Here is a 22,789-nt window from a genome sequence, read left to right on the forward strand (position 1 = left end):
TTCTTAAGAAGCAAACAGCCCGGAAACCACCGTGTGGGTCAAGAGAGGAGTTCACCAGCCACCCAGAGGTTCCTGTGCCTCGTCCCAGCCTCATCTCCCGCCTCCCCAGAGCCAGGCCTGCCTCCCCGCAGCCACTGCCTGGCTTCACTCCTGTCCTCCAAGTGGAGCCCGACGCTGCCCTGCAGCTGCACCTGTTCACTTTCAAACAGGTTGTTTACTTTTCTTTTAAACTACAGGCACCCCTCTCACTCCCTTTTGGGGGGTATGAAGCATGTATAATGCAGGGTTGACACTGACTGGTCTGAGGAGAACAGCTCAGCAACACTTGGCGAGGTTGTGCCACCGTCCCCACCCCCACCTCCAGAACCTTCTTCCTCCTCTCCACTTACAACGCAGGCTTCCAGAATCTGCCCTGCAGCTGCACCCTGATGATGTGGGTCAGCAAGTGCTCCTGTCCCCTGGTCCTGCAGGCCGTGTCAGAGCTAGAGCACAGGCCAGCCTCAGGTGTGGCCGGGGGCTCAGGAGGCACTGTGACCTGCCAGCAGGAGGAACATAATGTGCAGTGCCTCTTGGCTCTTGTGGGTGATCACTGCCTCAAGCCATCATCCAACAGAGATGGCAAAATGATGCTATTGTGCTTCTATCACCCTTCTTCACTTGTTAGCTGGGCAACTTCTATTAGGAGCAAACCCTCATCAACTCTTAGACGGTCCAGTGTACAGACTGTATGGAAAAGTAGAATAAATGCTCGTTACTTATCACTTTCAAAATAACAAATCGGTTCTCCAGCATATTCCAAAGATAAACAACTCTTTTTAGTGGTACCAGGAACTCAAGGGCTGAAACGCAGTTATTCTTCCTATGGACACTTAAACTGCCAGTGGTGGCCTCTTCAGACAGGGTCCTTCTGACATCTCCTCAGCACTCTCCTGCTACTCCCCTGCTGCGGGTCGCACAGCTGTTCTAACACCACCACCTCACTGCTCTACCTCCTGCTCCGAACCTGGAGTTTGCCCATCCTGCAAGAAGGACTGGTTCCTCGGAGTGGAAAGAATGCTTCGCCATTGTGCTGTGCTACACCATTTCCAGCTCTGGTGAAAGACAGGACTCGGGGACAGATGACTGACTGACTGACAGACTGACTGATTCTTAAACAGCTCGTGATTGCTCGCTGGTATCTTTAATTGACACTCTAGAACACATGGTCTTCACTCGCCCTCCATCTTATACCGGTTTCCTCCTGTCTTCCACTTAAGAAGCCGAGTCCACCCATGAAGGATCAGCTCATGACCGGACGACTCATTTACTGTATTCCGCATGTTCCAAGGCTGACGACATCCCCACCAAAAGCACCACGGGTGATGGCCTCTTGCTCCCTTCCCATCCAGTCCCCTGGGAGGCGCCATAGGAGCAGATGGCCCGGGCACTGCACTGTCCCTCTGGTGTCACTGGGAGCCAGCCACACAGCCACTGTGTGCTGGATGCTCGCCACGGTCCTCAGGACATCTCTCTAGCTGTTCTGGTCGTCCTCCCAGTGGACCCTCGAGAAGGTGCCCGAGAGCATGAGCTTTGTGTCCTGCACATTGATAGACATCTGTCTGGGTCCCTGAAACCTCGAAGCACATACGGCTGCGCCTCAGGGTCTCGGGCTCCCATCTTCATCACGTGAGCACCTCACACACGTGGTTCTGGGGCTTGAAGTCACTTGCTGTTTTGGTCTGAAGGCCCAGAAGAAAGATGTGTTTTCCAACTCTAACAATGTTATTAGAAGATGTCTTGGTCATTCTGGGCCAGAGTCCTCATGTACACAATGTACCACACAATAGTTTCAAGGTGGTTTTTTTTACTTTTTTAACGTCAGGAAGTTTTCTTGAATCACAGACTTCAGCATGTTGGGGTTCCCTTGTTTCTGCTCCCTTCTGTGGTGTTCCACAGCTGCAGCACACTCCCCGGCCCGCACTCCTGGGGTGCTGCTGTGCTACTGTGCTCGCCGTGAATTCACGGTCACTTCCTGCAGTTGGACCTGGGTCCTCTCCCACAGACTGTCTTCACGGGAAGCCAGTCGACATGAGCTTCTAGGAGAGAGGATGCATCCTGGCTGTCCTGGCTGTGTCTGCACTCTGCATGATCCGCACACGGCCCAGCACCATGCTCCTCCTGGAGTGCAGCTGTGTCTTCCTTTGCTCTGCTCTCCAAAGTCTACTCCTGGCAGCTGCCCATGGTGGTCCTCCTTCTCGAATTCCTTTTACTCAGCTGTCCCTGGAATGTGCAAGATGCCCCCAGCCTCTCGGCTGCTGCTCTCGACTGTGCTGAACCGGCTGGTGAGAACTCCCTGGCTGTCTGGGGGTCCCTGGGACTGTCACAGTGACTCACCTGCCTCCTCTGTGCTGCCGAGGCCATGCAGCTGCCCAGGCTTCACCTGCACTTGCTTATATTTTGGCGATACCCTGGTATCTGGCTCAGTCGTACACTCTGCCTAAAAGGGAATTTGATCCTCCCATCGGAGTTGCTCAGTCTGATTACTTACTGGGTAATTCAAAGATAGCCAAGGTCTATAATGGTTTATCACCATCTCCCAAAATTTCTAGTCTTACCCATAAAATTCCAAGAAATCAAGATTTCTGGGTATTGTATTATAAGAAAAAATACACGCTCTCCCAGGTGACAGGTTGATTTGTCTTACCCTAGAGGAAGACAGATGCTGCCCAAGAATTGGAAGATCCGGGAAAACACTTGCTGGCTGAGCATTCACTTAGAAATCAAAACATGATAAATCAAAGCAGCACTCTACAAAGGCATCTTTCCTCCTTTATTTTGAAAATATCAAACCTACAAAAAAGTTACAAGAATAGAAATGGACATCCACATGTCCTTCACCTAAAAGTCACGAAGTTTTAATAACTTGACACATTTACTTTAGTTCTCCCTACATTCACATTCTCAGTCTCCCCAACCATGTCAACGACAGTGCAGGCTTGATTAGCTTTCATACTTGAGTACTTCTGAACGAATTTTCCAAGAATAAAAACATTCTGCTATGATTGCAATTTCCTTGATATAATAACATATTCTAATATGCAGCACATATTCAATTTCCCCAATGGTCCCAAACATGTCTTCAGCTTTTTAATCCAGGATATTATTAAGGACCATGTGGAGCATCTTATGGTCATATTTCTTCAATCTCCTTTGGTTACAACAGTCCTCCCACTTGTTTTTACAAAATGGGAACTGTAACAATAACACTTACTCCATCCAGTTGTTGGGAAGATTAAATAAAAAGAATACAAATAAAGTGGCCAGCCCACACTGCCTAACAATGCGCAACAGACCTCCTCCCGTCTGTCCGTAGCACACACTGAAGTCAGCCTCCTAGTTTTATGTGACAGCAGTAAATTTAAGAAGTGACATCTAATTTTAGTAACCATACTTAATATGAGTTCATGCCTGAAAAACTGGGTCCTTTTCAATGCTTCTTAGACTGCCAGACTAAGAGCCACAGGGAGTCATCTCTCAGCTCTGGGAGGCCACAGTGAGCCCTGCCACCGAGTACCCAGACTGAACTGCGCATCATGAGGCGCCGTCTAGGGAGCACTCTTTCGGAGTCCCTGCATCCACCTTTTTCTTCTGTAAAACTTGCCCATTAAGATTCTCTGTTTACACAGCACATTGTTCTGCAAGCTATGTAAACAACTGGCCAAAGCTTCTGCTAAACACTAATGATAAAGAGGACCTCCAATGACCATGCTGTTTCACATGTGGGCTATTGTGTAACTGACCAGGAATTTGGCCTGCCTTCCATCTCAAGCCATCTGATAACCATGATTCTGGTTCTGATTTGGTTTTATCTTAAAATTTAGAAGAAGGTATTCCCTGACTACAAATCCCAAACTGCAACCTCACTCTCAACTTAGAGAGCCAAGAGAAGTACAGGAACATAACCAAACAGGGCAGCATTGGGCATGTAAATTCAAATAGCCACCACCACACAAATAGCTAAGGTTTCCATCCTAAAGCCTTCTAGACCCTTCCTAGAGAATAACACGACAAAAATGGTGTGAATCTACATCGTGGACAGCCATAGAAATGAAAAGTTATACCCCATTTGTGTACAATGAATCAAAATGCAGTCTTTAAAAATAAAAAATAATTAATTAATTGATTTTTAAAAAGAGAGAGAATAGCATGACACAGGCCAGGAGTGCAGACCAAGTCCCCAGTGCCTCACTGCTCCCATGCCGGAGGTCCCAGGCAGAAGTCTACCTCCCAAGAGCACCTGGGATGATACTCAAGCATCTGTGGGACAGGTATCTGGACAGGTTCCCAGGCCTGAGCCCATCTATGCTGCCACACTCCCTTCTTGGGACAGAGAAGTCAGGACCCAGGTACCCCTCTGTCCACTGACGGGGAACTGCAGCTCGGTGGCGAAAGGCAGTTTGCCAGTGGGGGCTAGGGGTCTGCTTCACTGAGATCTTGAAGTCCTGATATGTTAAACCACGTGACTTTTTCAGTTTCTAACATGTTCCAACACTAAATTTTTTTCCCTACATTTACTAATAATGTGAAAATAATGTTTTATTAAGGATTAGCATTTTATAACAATCCCATGATGGTCTTAAACACTGCGGAGTGTACGGAGGGTGACTTCTATGAGGGGGAATACAGACTCCATCTTGTGTTGAAGTCCTGGCCCCCCATGCGGTGGTGTCAGGAGGTGGGCGATCAGGAACAAGGTAGGACAAAGTCCTGAGGGGCACCTCCTGAGAAGCTCCTTCACCTGGAAGAAGAGGGAGGGGGGACAGCAGAGCTCCCAGACTGCACTGTACCAGGACAGAGCAAGAAGGCGGCCATCTGCAGGCCAGGGGAGAGCCCTGGCCATTAACCAGACCTGCCAGCACCCTGACCATGGACTTCCCAGGTCCACACATGTGAGCTGGCAGTGTCCCACTCAGTCCAATAAGCTGTGGTGACCTGTTGCGGGAGCACAAGCTGCCTAAGACAGAGTGACTGGCTGGACCTTAACACAACCATGCCGTCAAACACTGCACAGGAAGCAGAGACCTGCCCTAACTCCCCAAAGAGATCTTTTGGGGGGAAATTCTCACAAGAATGAACAGGAATGGAACAATATGGAACTGCCCCCCACTAAGGGAAGAAGCAGGGAAAGAGGGCTTGCTTGTGACCTGCTCTGCAAACACGGAACCCTTGGCGCCCGCAAGGTCCAGAGTGGGACACAGGACTGAAGACAAGTCAGGACCCTTGTCCCCACTCTAAAGTCAGGAGAAGACGACAGTCAGGACCCTTGTCCCCACTCTAAAGTCAGGAGACAGGCAGGAAAAGAAGCAGCGAGACACTTCCAGGAGTGCTGAGAGTAAGCAGGTGAGGAACAGGGACGCCGCAGAGACTCCAGCAGAGTGGTCAGGGTGGCAAGTTTAGACCTAGGCTGTGGAACAAGGTGCAGGCCATGCAGGGCTGTGCAGCAGAGCGCTCGGTGAGGGAAGGGCAGCTGCCAAGGACGCAGAAGAAATAGAAGGGGTGCCCTCCTGAGACAGGGCTGCCCCAAAGCTGGAGACTCCCCAGAGAGGGAAAGAGGATGGAAGGGACTTCCTGCCACAGGAAAACGAAACCCATAACTGGTCTTAGGGTGTCTTTCATTCACCGTGACAGCCTTGTTTCTGAGCATGCAGGAATGCTGGGAAAAGAGAATCCCAGACAGACAGACAGACATCTAGTGTCTGGGCCACTGTACCTGCTCCCCCTAGGGCTGTGGGGCTCACTCTTCACTTCACCCTGGAAGCTTCCTGGTCTAGACCCCAGGCAACATCATCAACCTGCAGGACCTTTCCGGAAAAAGCAAGCTGCATCTAAGTCACACCCATGAGTCTAGGTGTTCCAAGCGCTCATTCACAGAGCTGAAACTTGCAGATCCTCATCATGTTCCAGGTGGCGTGCAAATCTGCACAATGACCCAAGAAATGGGGCTATCATCATTTTTTTAAATTAGGAGATTAAGGCACGGAGAAGTTAAGCCACCCAAAGTCACATACTCAGTAAGTTCTAGAGACAGAATCCACTGACTGTTTCCAACAACAGTCACATTACAGACTCAAATTAAAACTCAAATGCTGAAGTCCCAGCCCTCAACAACTTTATCTGGAGATAGGGCCTGTGTTGAGGTGGTAATGGGGCCCTAATGTAATAGGCTGGGGCCCTTACAAGAAGAGAAAGGGATACCAGAGAAACGAACTCACTGCCCTCCATGAGAGGTAACAGCCAGAAGATAGCACCTGCCAGTCAGGAAGAGGACCCTCACCAGAAACCCACCATGCTGCTCCCCGATCTCAGACCTCTGGACCCATCCTAACATCACGACAAATACAAATGCCCATTTCCCCGGACTCCATATCCTTGCAGAAATCAGCAGACTCAGAGGAAGCACTTGATCATTGCTGTTAATTGGAAGTGTACAGGATCACAGCAGTTAAACTAGAAAAAATGCAGCAATTCCTACATTCCACTAATTTAGGCTGACCTCCTGGCAAATGAGCACAAAACTGTAAAGAGTGAGAATTAAGAAATCATTTAGCTAAAATGTACTTTTATTACTTTAGGCATATGCAGTAACTCACTCTGCTAACGAAGTGTCCCGAAGTCTCAGTAACTTCAGCAAGCAACTGGGCAGCAAATTACAAGACAGCACAGTGGGCCTCAAGCAGGGGAGGGGCGCTGCACAGGAGAAGGATGTGCCAGCTGAACCTGGGAAGCACTCACCGTCACTGAGGTCCTGGAGGAGATTCTCCTGGCAGGAAAAGTCCAGCTTCGCCTTGATGCTGATGGTGAAAGTGGCCACCTTCCCGGGCTGCAGTGGGAACTGGGCCAGGGTTTCTTCCAGCTTCCAGCTCAAGAAGTCGCCATATAGCTTTTCTACAAAAACAACAATGATAAAGATGAAGCACTCGAGGCAATGGGCTTAACAATCCCCCTAGAAAATGCTGACCTGTTCTTAAAAGTGATGAGAAATGAAAAGCATTAAGAGACAACATATCAAAGAAAACTCCAGAATTAACAAGAGTTGCAAGGCAGTCACCCCTGTTGTGTACAGGGCTCGGAGCAGAGGAAGAGGTGGTCAGCTCGGATCTTCAGGCTGAGTCCTCCATTCCAATGAGCAGCTGCTTCTCACCCACAAAGGAACCATGGTCTCTGTTTCCATGAACTAGAGTTAAGCTAAATTTCTACGTGAGATTTCCTATAACATGACCCTTTAAAGAGGAACAGACCCAAGTGTAGTGGAGGAAGTGTCCTCAAATGGTGGAGCCTTTGGACAAAAGAGAGGACACAGCCACAAGTAGAGACCTGAGGGTGGCAGCCAGGGCACATGGAGGAGAGCGCCCCACTGGCTCCCCACAAGTCGGCCTGTCTTTGAAGAGCTCCGTCAGTGCTGGATGAGCAGGCTGCCCTTCTGACACTAACTGCAGCGCCATGGAGAATGAGGAATCCTTGGGGCTGAGGTCTCTCCACATACAGGGTGGTTACCGCCCCCCGCCCCACGGGCTGCTTGCAGTTTAGATGCAACCTCTGTAGACCAAGGTGAGATGGTGTGGGGAGGGGTGGACAGGGCCTCCTGAGGTGGGGAGGGGTGGACAGGGCCACCTTGTCCCCTCAGGGCTCCCTCCTCCCGGTCAGCCTCTCCTTCCCTAGCCAGGGAAGACCTAAAATCAGGGCCTGGTCCACGTGCTGCATTCTACCTAGCAGAACAGGGAGGGACCTGGGGGGCCTCGAACGGCCTCCAACAGCCTCACACAAGCTCCCTCCGGGTTCTTCCCACAGACAAGAATCCATCCTCACCCAGCGGAGAACAGATGGCCAGCAGGCCCTGTCCCTCTCCACTCTGTCAAGAGGGCCTGGTTTCCTGACCTGCTACTACCCTCTTCCGGTGGCCCCTGCAGTCATGGAGTGGGAGCAGCTAACAGCTGTTCTACCGGCTCCTTGTTGGGAACCAATTCTCTGTGCTGTTTCCTCTGACTGAAAAGGCAAATGGAGGCTCAGAGAGACTATGAGACTAAGGAACTTCACAAACCAGGTAAAGTTTTAGAATTCTACAAATGATTCAAAGTCATTACATTCACTTCCTGCATGAAGGCACTTCATGGTAGAGTTAAAATATGAAGTCCTGGTCTTAAATGGGCACAGTGACACTTGTCTATAATACCAGCAACTCAGGAGGCTGAGGCAGGAGGAAAGGGAGTCCAAGGCCAGTCTGGGAAATTGAGAGAGACCCTGTCTCAAAATATAAAAGTTTTTTAAAGGGGCTGGAAATGTAGCTCAGTAAATAGAAAACCCCTGAGTTAAATACCCAGTACCAAAAAAGAAAAAGAAAAAAGTTCTGGTCTTAGGACCCTAAAACTAAACTCCAAGGACTTCAGTAGAAGACAGTGCAGAGGTCTACGTGAAGGAAGGACCAGCGAGGTCTGCTCTAAAGGCAAGAACAGAAGGCAAACCACGCTGCAGTCCGCCCCGTCTGTCAGGCAGGAGGTGAGCTCCATCAGGGCATCCTCCAGAGCTGGCCACGCTGGGGTGCAGCTCAGCTAGTAGTCATGGCCTTCCTCCTGGTCTCCTGGAAGAGGGACTTGAGCCAACAGAAGCAGACCGAGGGATGGAGTCCCTGAAAGGTGCTTAGAAACCACACCACACACGCTTGTTTACTTAGCCATTCGCTAAATACCTTGAACATGCCAGATACTTTCCACGTATGCCCTCGCTTATTCGCCCCATTAACCACTGAAATTGTCACTAGTGACCTGCTAGAAGCCAGGTGGTGGACACTTGTAGCTGAAGTCACCTGCTGAGTAAGCAGAAGACCTGGCATCTGACAGGTGCTCAATGAATATTAGTAGTACCAACTCGGCCCCCTTAACAAGGTCTCCAGATGTCATGTAAACTGGTATCATGACCATTTCAGCACTATCTGGAAGGTGGACACTGGGAGGAAACGGCAGCACTGCTGAGAGGGCTGGTTCCTAGGGAGCAAAACTGCAATGACAGCAATAGCTCAATCGCCCTAGGTTGGATGGTTTCAAGAAATTGTGGTGTCAAAGGAGATTCTCATGGGAATCTAGGCACAGATGCGGAAATAGAGAACTAGAGGAGAGTAACCAGGTCTCAGTGAGGCAAGAGAGGAGTGGGCCAACAAAAAGAACCTAAGAGAGAAGAAAGTGCATTGCATCCAAGATCAGCCACTGAAATTACAGGATAAAAATCCAAACGCTTCAGCAAAACTCTGGGGAGAATGGTAAATGGTAGAGAACGCGGATTCCTGGGTCTTTAGCTGGGTGGCTGAATTATCGACTGGAAACATGCCCTGGCACACAACACAAGGCTCTTGGCTGCTCCCCAGGATGTGGGGATGCTTCCTAATGTGCCCTGTCCCTGGGAAGCTAAGGCATGCACTCACAGGAAGAGCAGAGACCTGTGTCCATCTGGAAAAGATTCCACAGCCATCTTCCAGGTGAGAAAAGGAAAAGGCAATAGTCTGACCTAAAATCATGCAGCCACAGGGCTATGTTTCTTCCTGCCTCCCAGAGAGTGCGGAGGACACCTGGGTGCTTTGCTGCAGGGATGACTGGTTTCCTTCCCTCTGCTCCCTAAGATACCTGCCCCACTGTCCTTTCAGGGCCAGTTCTCTCCCCTCTCCTGGGACTCTTCTGCCAGTGCCCAGTACAGCCCCATCAGGCCCCTCTTGGTCACCACACTCTACACGCACTCAAGAAGCTGGCTTGCTGCAGGCCCTCCAAACTTCTGGTCTACCCTCCCCCAAAATGCAAATCCCCAATACTGGCTTCTCCTGCAGATAAACCAGCTCTACCACTCCCTGGGGTCTCAGCTTCTCCTGTACTCCCCAAGTGGGAGAAGACTAGCCCCCACTGGGCGGGGCTGCTGGGCAGGCTGGAGGGTGAAAGCCTGCAGTGTACTCAGGATAGCATGTGGTACCAGGGAACCTCAGGGCAGTGCTTGTCATCACTCAGCTTGGTCAAGAACATCCCCGGGATGGGATGCCACTGCCCAGGCCTGCTGCCTCCAGTCCCAACTAGTACTCAGTTGTGTGAGCACCAACTCCACGCCCAGCCATCAGAAGCTCACAGTCCAGGGGAAAGGAGGCAGCTGAGTGTCCACAGGGCAGGGTTAGGGTCAGAACTTACACTGTCCCTTTGCTCCTCCCCACACCTCCATACACACATGGTAGTCAAAGATATGAACCAATAGACTAGGGTCCAGGGAGGTCAAGGACCTTTCCAAAGGGCACAAAGTCAGGATGTCCCGAGCCAGGACCTGAACTCTGTGCCTGCCCCTGTCCACATTCACCTCCCTCTGTCCTTGGCTTCTCTCAGTGGCAGCTCCCAGGCCCACCTGTGCTTCCCTCAGTTCACCTTTCCCTGCCTTCCCTGCCCTCAGTGGCCAGCAGCCATCCTAACAACATCAGGTCAGTGCCACTTTGGTCTGACATAAGGCCTCATGCAACACAGAGTCAAGCGCTGGACGAGGTCCAGCTGCCATGCCAGGGAGCTGCCAGTGGAGGGGGCAGTGCCAGGCTTTCTCAAGGCCGACACGCAAGCATCTCCATGACAGCCGGTGCTGGTGGGCCCTGGCAAGCCACACAGCTCCTCGGGCCCACACCTGTGCCCCGTCACGTCCCACTGCCAGAATTGTCTTTCCCCACCTGCTCTGCCGGCTGTATTCCTGCTGGCCTTCTCCCGCCCAGGTCCCAGGATCTGCCTCCGATTCATGGCATCCTGCCCTGCACTCTCAGGTGGGGCCTCCCGCCAGCACGGAGCCGGCACTCTGAAAGAGGGGCTCTCCCTGGACCACTCCCGTCACTGGTCCTTCCACAGGTGAGTACTCGGAGCACCTGTGCCTGGCACACTCTGCACCAGGCACAGGAACACCTGCCAGGCCGGCAGGCCAGCTCCCTCCGGCAGGGAGTTCCTGCTCTGCCTCCTGGTCCCGGCGCAGAAGCTCCTTTCCTGTGGAGCTATTCCTTCCCACACGTCCATGAGAATGTCGCCCCGTGTCCAGGGCACACCAAGCAGGGCTGAACCTTGCCTTCAGTTTTATCACCCCAAGGCAGGATGCTGTGCTGCTTAGTCACACCTTGGCTCTGGCTAGGTACTCCTGGGTACTCTGCTGTGTGCCCCCACTGTACTCACCTGGAGCATGGGCTGTCATGCAGGATCAGCGTGTTCATAATGCCACGCTCTCACAACACAGCTGGGCTCAGGATAAACACTCAACCCATGTTGGTGATCCCTCCTGCTCCTGGAAACCCAATCTGCTCTTCCTACTGGGTGACCCTCACGCCCCTGCACCAGAGCTGTGTGAGGTGGAGGAACTCCCACAGCGCACCGAACACTGCACCAGGCTTTCGGTGAGCGTGCACTAGTGACAGCTGCCCGTGCATTCCCCACTTGAGGGCTAACAGAGCCCGGCCCCACCAGGCACTCGGTGTGTGCAGCACAGAGCCCAGAACCACACGACCCTTCGTCTTAGATTTACATATGACTAGAACAGATGGGAGAAAGCAGGAGACGAAAGGGAATGCGATAGAAGTTCAATGCACCAAAACATCAACACAGAACTGAAGAAGAAAACACACCTATATCACCAATGTTCTGATCATAGACTCTTGGGGAGCTTCAAATTGTTTAGTATTTTCTGAATTTTCCACAATGAGGCTATAGTAGCCTTTTACAAACAAATGCACAAACTCATATGCACACACACACTGATATAAAGCCATGAGATTAGTTCAGGCTTAAGTCTATTCCTCCCCCTACCCCACCAACCCTCCAATTTATTGCAGAGCATAGACTAGAGAACCTGGCAAGGAGAGTTACATGCAAGACTGCTCATGCTGAGGACCACAGCCACCCACGACAGTGAGGTGGGCTCAGGTGCTTCTTACGGTGCCTTAGATCAGGGTCAGGCAATGATGAGAACTGACAACAAGAAAAACAATCTTTTGGGGCATATGTGTCACCATCTGAGTCTCAAGACTCAACCCTGCCAGCTAAGGAAACTTCTCTGAGGCGGTGGATTCACTTTGTGGCAGCCCTGCTACTGGCAGGTGGTCAAATGCCTTAAAGGAGGCTGACCAGGCCAAGGAAAAGCAAGACCAGACCCCTTTCCACTTCCTGCATGGCCTTGGCCCAGCAGGGCCCTCTGGGGGGGGGGAGGCAGAAGAGCATGCCCAGTGAACCAAGGTAAAAACTGAAATAATACTGCTGAAGTGCCGTCTTCCAACACACACGAGAGCTACGACATCCTCAAGTCATGGGAGAGACAACCAAGCTCAGAGTGCAAGCAGCTCATCCCAAGCTGTCAGTAGGCGTCAGAGCAGGGACTGGCCAAGACGGCTCTCTCCAGGATACTCTCCATCTCTCTCCACTCCTCTGCCTGAGACCATTGCTCTGGCCCACACTACAACCATTTCCAGGAATACCTTCTGAGGGAGATATAATGAAGCACCCTGAAAGGAGAAGGCAGGCAGGAAGGTAGGAGGGCCCAGACGAGCCTAGAGGAGGCAGCCAGGCCTGCCGTCCACCTGCAACCTGCACAGGTGCGACCGCACCTGCTCCATCACCCCAGAAGCCCCAGTGGCAAGTGGAGACAGTAGCAGAGTCACTGTGAAGTGGGAAAGGGACACCACATGGGCTCAGCACAGCCACAGCACATGAACACTGCATGGGGAGGGCCCATGGAAGTCTCTAGAAACTATAGAGCACAGCGATGCTAGCTTTCCCTGGTCCACTGTCACCATTACTCTCATCCAGTGAACAGCCATTGCACTGCCACCAACATCCTCACAGCAGGTACTATGCTGGCTTCCGGAGACAGAGGGACAAAGCAGAGACTGAAAGGGGTTTCTGACTGCAGGAAGAGACAGGCATAGGAGAAATCCCCAAACCTAGACCAGATGAGAGATGAGGTCCCCCTCCATCTAGAAACTTCTCAGGAATTTATACCTCCAACTGCACAGAGAACAGGTTCAATAATTGCTGAATTAATTGCCTAGAACTAAAATAAGACTCACTGTCCAGGGGGCCCCAGATCTGTAGCTAAAGAACAAATTCTCTCAGCCATCAGTGTAGCCAACCAGAAATTTATAACTAGCCGGGGGGACGGAATTCAGAAACCATGATCACAGCACTAGTCTTGCTAGTCTCTCTGGACGGCTGCTTGTTTCATAAGGGAGTTTCACCTGAGAGTCTGTCAAAATGAACTCAGAAAGCCCCCCAGGTTCCCCACAGCCCCAACTGCAAGATGCCCAAGGACAAGGAGGTCAGGAGGAAAGGGCCCGCCAGAGGGGAGTGAACCTGAAAAAGCACCACCCCGAGACTTCAGCTGGGCCGCAGGGGCACTGCCAACCACAGCCCCGGGAAGGGACCAGGAGAGGCAAGCACTGCCAGGCCAGGGCATGGCTCCCGTGGGCCTGTCTGCCAGCCGGCCACGCTGGGCTCCGCGCTGCGCTGCCTCAGGGAACCCATGTGTCCCTCTGCGTGGCCCCCCTAGTGTACCCACTTAGGGAGGCTGCTCAAGACCACCCAGAAGTGGGGACAGCCAGGATTCAACAACCCCCACACTACTGCCTCCTTCATGTTCACTTGTTGGATCCTAAAAACAAACCCAGGAAATAATGCTGAATTTTTGCTCATTTTATTCGTCTGTGTACCATGTGCTGTGACTTGGATCTGCGACGTCCCTCGGAAGTCCGTGTGTGGAAGCCCACTGCAGCAAGGCGCAGAGGGGGGCTCTGACCGCATCAGCGATTCATCCGCTCGATGGACTGACCATCCTAATGGGCCACTGGGAGGCGTAGGCAGGTGGCGCAGGACTGGAGGAAGCAGTCACCGAGGGCAGGCCCGTGGACACTTCTGCTGTCCCCGGTCCCTCCCCATGCTCGCTCTGCTCTGGGCCACCATGAGCTGAGCAGCTTCTCTCTACCACACCCTCTGCCTCATTTCTGCCTGAGCCGGCCATAGACTGAAACCTCTGAAGCCATGAGCTTAAATGACTCTTCTTCCTCCAGGCTGTTCTTGTCAGGAATTGTGGTCACCCCAACAAAACACTGGCTGACACAATATGACACACCAAGGACCCAAACAGCTGGGAAGTTCCCCAACTGTGGACCATAGCTCCCATCTTCTCCCATGCTCCACATCTGGCTCACTTTCCGCCACCCATGTTCCAAAGCATGGAACACACCAAGTCTCCCAGCACTAACAGGCCTGTCAACTGGTCCACCTGTCTGCGAACTTCTCCAGCATGACCTGGAGCTGTGTTTAAGTGCTGGGCTGTACGAGAAGCATGCGGCAATCCCACATGGATGCAAGCCTCAGGTGGAGCGGTTTTTAGTCATTCAAGAATTCTGACATCTCCCCAGGAGGCACACCTGCAAGTCCATTCACTGTGGTCAGTCACACAGAGCAGAAATAACACAGGATGTGCAATCAGAGCTCAGCTCAATCCAGCAAGCACATCTGACTCCCACACTAAACCGTGAAATCCTCGGGACAGTATTCGTGCATTATTCATGTGCTGGCACAGTGGCTGCATATAAATGTAATATAAATGTATGATTGTTGAAGAATACAAAGCCAAGTGAGGTGAGCGCTATTGTAAGAGAGCGTGAGTCGGCCATGCAGCAGGAGCAGCATAATCAACTCTACTGGAAGACATCAGAGAAGCCTTCAGGAGGCGCATGAGGACGGGCTGCGAAGGAGGGCAGAACTGAAGATGGGGCTGGGGGAGCAGAGTTCTCAGCACACGGAAGAGTGTTCACAGGCTGTGGAAGCACTATGTGCACCCCACAAGTGGAAGCCAGACCTGACTCACCTGGGGGTCTCCTGTGCCCAGCACAATATCCAGCACAGGGGAAGTGCTCAGGACAGGCCTGCCAAAGGGCGAGCGAGGGGATGGGCAGATGGCAGTCAAACAACAAATAGATGGACAAGCAAGGGGCTGGTGGTGGCAAAGGTGAACTGAGAGTGCAACTCCTGCACAGCCTGAGTCCTGTCCTCTGCTTTTGCAGGACAACACTCTGAGCCCCATGAGGACATGATCGCTGTGGCCCTGCTCCCCATAACACAGTATCTGAAACAACGGGTACTAGAGAGTGGGTGTGAAAAAAGAAATAAACAATGAGCCTGGTACAGTGCCACAAACCTGTACTCCCAACTACTCAGGAGGCTGGGACAGGAGGATCACAAGTTCAGGGCAACTTAGCAAGACTCTGCCTCAGAATAAAAATAAAAAGGGCTGGGATGTAGCTCAATGGCAAAGCACTGACCTAGCCATGTGAGAGGCCCTGCGTTCCATCCCCTGTACTGAAAACAAACAACTAAATAAACAAACAACGGTGGCGGCAGCACCAACAAAAAACAACAGCTCACAGGAAGCGCTCTGATCGCTGAGTACTTATTAATGCCGGGGACTACGCTAACTGCTTCACGTGCATCGCCACAACCCAAAGGAGCGGAGACTGTCTCCGCCACAGGAAGAGATGAACACAGAAGAGAAACAAATAGCGTGGTCCATGTCACTGACTGCACCTGCCAGAACCAGGACTCAGACCCAGGCGGGTCTCGCTCTGAAGACTGTGCTGTTGGCTGGAATTACTCATTCCAACCCTGGGGCTTCCTACCAGTCCGCCACCCCCACTGGCCCAATGCCAGCTGCAAGAGCTTGCTTGTGGCTCCAGTTCTACCTCTTCCCAGTCCCAAAAGCAAGTGGGACTTGGCAACAGAAGCTGCAGGAAGGACTGGAGAAACTGAGTCCTTTCTCCTGCCTCCTCAGGATGCCCCGCTCCCCAACAATATCAAGTAGAAACTATTTTTCTACAACATTCATTCTTAAAACTTTGCCCTGTGGTGCTACAATGTTAAAAGCAATAATTATATAAAAAGAGCATGACTCAGAAACAATCCAGGCCAAAGAGATAAGACCTCAGCAGGGAAGGTGACGCCCACTGGTACCTCAGCCAGCTCCTTGTTGGGCCCCTGGTCCCATGCTTCCCCGTTGACCAGGAGTCAGCCACTCCCTCCCATAGAGCTGCGTGGTGCCAGATGCTGCTCCCTCCTTCCCTCCCTCCCTCCCTTCCTTCTGGTAACAGGTGGGTTCAGCTGACACTGCTATAGGGTTTCCAGCTTGGGTTTACTAGTTTTAATGCAAAGTACCCTCGTCTATCTGGAGAACAGTTCAATTTCATCATTTGTCATGGTTTGAACATGAGGTGTCCCCCAAAAACTCCTGTTAATGTAGGAATGTTCAGAGGTGAAATGTTTAGATTATGAGAGCTTTAATCTAATCAGTGGATTAATCCATTTAATGGATTTGATGGATTGCTAATTTAAAAGGACTAATAACTGGGTGTAACTGTAGGCAGGTAGGGTGCTGGAGGAAGTAGGTCACTTGGGCGTGCCCTTGGGGATTACGTCTTGTCCCTTGACTCTTCCTCCTCTCTCTCTGCCTCCTGGCTACCAGGAGCTGGGCTGCTTTCCTCCACCACAACTTTCTACCATGATGTTGCTCTTTGCTTTGAGCCCAGATCCATGGAGTAGGCCTGCCACAGTCAGACTCTGAAACCGTGAGATTAAAATACTTCTCCCCACTAAGTTGTTCCTGTCAGGTGTTTTGGTCACAGCGATGAGAAGCTAACACACCATTCCAGAAAGTCTGAGAACAAGGGGGGGGAAGCTAAAATGATTTCTAAAACATCTTAGTGAAAAGAGAGAGATTAAGTAGGGAAATTTAGACAAAGACACCCATCCATCTTCCTCAGGTGGGCCATGCATTTGCTTATTTAAAGTAAGCCTTAATAATTCTGATATTCTAGTTCCCCAAGTCCCAGAGGGACAGGAAAGCAAAATCATGAGCTCATTTCCCCATATGCTTGGAGAGCAACCAAGTGACCACTCCCCAGCCACTACGTGTCAAGCACAGTGCTGGGTCCTCTAGAGATGTTGATGCTGGTTCTAGAACCACTGCACAGGAGAGGACTGGGTCCTGGTCTGGTGAGCATCCAGAGAAGAGCACTAAGTCATCAGCCGTTGGCTAACATACTCAAGACGAGTCACACAGCTAACGGGCAACAGGTAACCTGTACCGATGGTACCAGCAGTGACCAAGAAAGGGGAAGAGGCCACATACACCCAAAGAGCATGGTGGGCTGGGCCAGCAACTGCAAGCACCAACAGCAGAGCAGGAAACTAGAAAACCATCCGCCCACAACACCATGCCGAGGACCAGCAACTGCACAGGCCTGAGTTCCCACTGCAGGGTCCTGCTCTTTCTGAGCACACAGCACACTTGGAAAGATGTCTAGCAGTGTGGTTTATTTTTGTATTAAGTTCTGAGGCTTAAGTGTAACACATTCAAATAACAGGCAAATCCACGCATGGGGAACAGCTCATTCCCCTCTGAGGCCAAAGAGTCCAAGTATTTGCATCTAGAAATGGCACGAGGAAAGCCACAGTGCCACATGGCCTCTCCTGCAGCTACAGCAACACAGGAGCAGAACAGCCCAGTTACCAGATTGAAGGCGGTTCGATGCCTCACAAGCAGGCCTTTCTGTTCCCGTCCCTTTCCCTCTTTGTGTGTGGCATGGGATATCTAAAGGAGCTTTGCCAACCCAGCAGCACAAAAGGCAGTTGGGACTAGCGAAAGAAAGCATATGTCACTGTTTCTCCAGTAAAATTCAGTGTCTAAAATAATGGTCACTATCTTAATGCCGTAGTTTGGTTTAGTGCCACCAAGGGAAACTGGCTGTTTCACTCTGAAAACAGTAAAGAAAGAGTCACTACTACCGACTTCCAACACACAAGAAGTCATTAACACTGGCTAATAGCAGGAATGCTGGACTTGGACATTTGTGAGAGAAGTAAGCAGTAAGGAGAACCCTGCCCCAAACAAAGCACTTTCGGACTTTTAATCATAGCAACATGGAGTCATCAGTTTTTGTTAAAAAAGTAAAAGCTAGAAGGATGCAGAAACCCAGGGACGCACGTGTGCACTTCTGGGCATGCCTGGATAGAGAGCTGAACTCGGACACACACTCACACAGCCTGGGTCATGTGAGGGAAAGCTGATATGTTCTTCTTAATTGGGAATTCATTACAACAGAATCTATAATTGTTTAAACAAGGAAGCATTACATCTTTCACAGTCTACAGGCTTGCTTCCAAGTGGTACATAATTAGCATGATTACATTACGTGGCTAGATAATCTCTGTCTTGGAATTGGGCAGATCATAAGTACTCATCTCTGGGGCAGAACTTGTGAACAGGGACATGCTTGCCAGGGACGTGCTTCTGGGTTCGGGGATGTCCGGGAGCTTTCTGCCTTCTGAAAGAGTGCCTCACCCAATGACAGCCCCATGCAGGGGGTGCCAGGGCTCCCGCTCACTGGGCTCCCGTGTCACCAGCACTGTCCTCCGTTATTAGGCAGAGAGGCCACAGCAGTGAGACAGAAGGACACACGCCACACACACCAGAAGACCTCTTGAGGTGGTTCTGTGTGCTTCACGGTGAAGTGCCGCGCACATGGCACATGAAGAGCCCAGAGAGGAAAGGCTGCTGTTACCATTGAGAAGTAAAGCAACACTTACTGCACACAGAGAAAAGAGCAGGGGAGCCCAGAGAAGGGAGCATTTAATTCCATGTGGGGAAATGTCACCGAGTAGAAATTTAAGAAACCACTAAAGAAGAGAAACACAAAGGGCTTCAGATAAGATGATGCTGCAACAGAAATGGGTGCTGCTAACCATCCGCCACCGGGAACCGCCTTCCCCACCCTCCCGCACACATCACCAGCTCAGGTTTCTGCTGCAGACAATTTTCTCATCCCCTCAGAGGGCAGGTCGTGCATTCTGCTAACGGCCTTCTGGGACTACAGCACACCAGCCACAGGAATTAGTCCCTTTGTATATTTTGGAAGCAGATGGTTTGTTTCCATTAATTTAATTTCACATGTAAATGTACTGTAGCTTAGGACAATAATAAAAAAAGAATGATAGCTTTAATTTTTCGCTTGTAACTGCGTTGCTCTGAAAATGGCTATACCCTGCTATATTACATGTCTGTCCTCCTCCCTCAACATGAAAAGCGAGGATACCAGAGCTGAGAACCAGGAAGCCTTGGCTCTCGCCCTGGTTCCTTGTGAACCTGAGACAGGTCCTTGACCCCTTCTGCTTTTACTCTCCCTGTCCATCAAGTGAAGGCAGTAACACTCGCCCACTTCATGCCAGGATCAACCAGATGCCAGCACAGAAAAGCAACACAACCAAAAACAGATCAGATGTGTGCAAGGCATGATGGGAACTGTAGATGTGGGCAGAGAGGTAACTGTATCCACAGTGTCCACAGTTTCCTTGGAACTCTGTCTGGTTGCCATGAGCATTCCCAACTTCCTGCCTCGTTCTTAGTAAGTATTTACTAGGGATGACCAGGTACAAGAAAAAGAGTGGCTGCCTCCTGGGATGAGCAAGGACTACCTGGGAAGGAACACAGGAACTTTCTGGTGCGTTGGAGATCTTGTACAGGGTGGGCTAGACAGGTACACATATTAGTCAAGACTCATCACATGACCCATTTCACTGCATATGAAAACAAACTGAATTTCAGTGATGCACACTGCAGCATTTAAGAATAAAAAGTATGGAAGCCTGCAACTTACATTAAGCAGTATTTTAAAAATAAGATGATCAATTAATGACTAGTAGGCTGGACAGACCTGTGAGGAAGCAAGTGTTCATGGCAGAGCCTGGACGGCAGGGGCCAGGTTTACTATGGAATCCCGTCAACTCCTCTGTGTTTGAGTACTTGGTAACCAGACTGGGAAGGAGGAAAGGCAGACGCAAGAACAAGCTCCACAAGAGTTGAGAGGCACACAGAGCAAACATGTCAGGGTACCCTGGAAAGGCAGGGCTGAGAAGATGCTGGGCAGAGGCAGCCTGGAGCACGCAGGAGCAGCTAGGGCTCCTCAGCAAGGAGGACAGCCCGCAGAAAGCACACGGCACACTTGGAGGAGCAGGGCATCGCATCAGAAAGTAGTGGGGCTCACCCACTGCTGTCCTCCACTGGACTAACACGCGAGACAGCCGTCTCCAAACAGCCTCATTCTGCAAGCATGGAAATGGCTTTCCATCATCAATCCCTCAGTACTGGGCACCTCCTATGGGCCAGGCCCTGGGAATAAAGAACACTGAGTCACAGTCACTGAAGAAAGGGACCAGAACACAAGCAGTCGCCATGTACAGTGGTGACACGGCTATTGTGGTGGTGATTTAGGGCACTCTGAGCAAGAAAGAAGGACCCAAGGAGCAAGGCTAACACCAAAGGACAAATTCATCAACACTTAGGAAGCAAAAGGGGCAGCAGCAGAAGTTGGCAGGCTGAGTTCTAGGCAGAGTAAAAGTGGCTTGGCCTAAGGCCCAGGTCAGGAAGAAGAGATCAGCCCCTTAGGACCAATGCCAGTGGAGTACAGGGGACGGGCCGAGATGAAGATAAAGCACCATAGGTGAGGCCTTGTCACACAGGACTTCAGCACCAGGGACAACAGGGAGCCCATCAAGGGCTCCCAAGGGTCTCGAGAGACAGGTAGAACCATGCTTCAGAAAGACAAGCAGCTCATGAGGAATGATGATCACACAATCTACAATTTAGGGTTATTTGAGAGAAGGAAAACACTTTTCAGTTGCTAAACTGTAAAAGCAAGACAAATTTATAGCAGATGTGAAAGAATTTCACCATATAGTTTGTAATTTTCTGTATTCAATGTTAGCTTGCTTGGTCAAACACCAACCAAATTCTATACAATTAACTTAAATTCCAAATACCACATGAAGGTATCCTGCATTAGAGAGAGATTTTTCTGTCTACTGCATTTATTTGGTTCCCAAAATGGAGGTGGGGGGGTGGAATAGTATCATCACATTTCCCAGACTAAGATCCGCTTTAAGCCAACAGAGTTGGTCATTCAAAACAGGTCTTCTGCCAAGAAACAACACAGCCCTTCCTCCCAATACCTACCCTTGGTGGTGAGAATTTTCGAGGTGACTTCCAGTTTCTCCAGTGGCTCCATTCCAATATTTTCCAATGTAATGACAAGTTGCTGTGTTTCTCCATTGTACAGCTGGACGGACACATTAGTAGATATCTCATCACCAGAAGAAGGCTGCAGTGAATGTGCAGATCTGAAGTAAGAGCAATAACAAAGGTAAGTTTGAGGAGGAAGGGAGGGAAGAGCCGACTGTGTGCTCAGACCATCCACATCGGGAGGAGGATCTGCACTAACACACTCCAGAAGCAGAGAGGAAACCTGGCTTTACTCCGGGACCTCAGGCCCAGCTCTCAGGGACAAGGCAAGGTGCCACATGTCAGGGTCCTCCACACGCAGACCAGCCTGGGCTTTGGTGCTGAAAACCTGGTCACCCTCGCTCAGCCCTCACTGCTCATGGGTGTGTGAAGGACAAAAAACTCAATCTCTGCATTGTGGAAGACACAAATTAAACAATGAACTGATCCAAGCAAACCACAAGGGTGCTGCTCATGCTCAAAGTGCCTTGGGGAAATCATGGACTTAAGAGGGAAACTTCTAAAACAATTCCTACTGGAACTAGAGCCAGGGAGATAGAAGTGTACAGAACCAATCTGGTCTCCCAAGTGCAAGCCATGAGCCACACCCACAAAGACCAAGGTAACAGAGGGCAGCAACTGTGGGGCTCTGTCCTCCTGCCACTCAGGTGAGGCCCTGCACGTGGGACAAGCCCCAGCAGCCAGCCCTGCATGCAACTACAGCCCAGTCTCTGGGGCCTCCCTGAGGCTCCTGCACCAACACCCTGGTGCACTCAGGCCTGCAGTCTGCACAAGTTCCAGTGAACTCCACTGGATCCACACTACTAAGTAGACCAGTCTCTCCTTCCCAGGCCACAGGTAGCAAACAGACTTCTGCCTAGGTCGTCACTGGGATCGCAGGAAACAGAGATGGAACAAAGAACAGCTGGAAACAGGGAGAAGTGCACATGGTAGGGAGGTAAGAAGGCTTACACAGGTTCAATCCCTAAGTTCAATCCCTCACAACACACACACATACACACACATACACACAAGTACACACAATTCTGGGGAACTCTGGCTATCAAGGAAAGGGGGAGCTGCAGGACGTCATGGAGAAGGGTGGGCACTTCTGGAGCCTGGGGGTTTGCCTAGCACCCCACCCCCCTCCTTCCTGTTCTGAAGGATTTCCACCCAGGGCCACAATTGGCCTAGGGTACATAAGCCAACTCTGTGCTCAGTCGAAGCTAAGATGGGCTATGAAATGATCAAGTAGACCCAGGCACGCCACACTACCCCACCACCTCACCAGTATCCAGCAGCCTCCAATGACCAGCTTTCTGGCTCTGCCTTGGTCAGTGCACAGTCTCACGTCAAGCCCAAGTACAGTTTCCCATACTACAGGAGAGCTTCATGTCCATGCTGTGTGGAGCAGGGAACAGGACATAATGTTCCAGACAGCAAAGATCTCACACATCTACTACCAGAGAAAAGAAACCATTCTTAAAACATGGTGGGGAAGGGATGGAATTTTTTTTTTTTAATGGGAGGATCTCACAAAAATAGAGGGAAGTAGAAGAAGGGGATTGAAAGAGAGGGAGGGAGGAAAGGAGGGCATGGGGAAGTGTTCACGTGCGAATATACCAAATTAGTCATATATATATAATGCACTAATTAAAATGGCAAT

The 22,789-nt window shown here is 50.8% G+C and overlaps 1 protein-coding gene across 1 annotated transcript in view; it reads right to left on the reverse strand.

The window, feature by feature from the left end:
* Positions 1-22,789, reverse strand: part of TRAPPC9 (trafficking protein particle complex subunit 9) — a 568,317-nt gene that overhangs the window by 399,266 nt on the left and 146,262 nt on the right. The window contains exons 16-17 of the mRNA XM_079106933.1: positions 21,079-21,242; positions 6,772-6,924 (exon numbers count right to left, since the gene is read on the reverse strand). Of these exons, the coding sequence (XP_078963059.1) occupies positions 6,772-6,924; positions 21,079-21,242 (317 nt within the window). The remainder of the gene's footprint in view (positions 1-6,771; positions 6,925-21,078; positions 21,243-22,789) is intronic.

Source organism: Sciurus vulgaris, assembly GCF_902686455.1.
Source record: "Sciurus vulgaris genome assembly, chromosome: 1".
In the NCBI taxonomy this organism is placed as follows: Eukaryota; Metazoa; Chordata; class Mammalia; order Rodentia; family Sciuridae; genus Sciurus; species Sciurus vulgaris.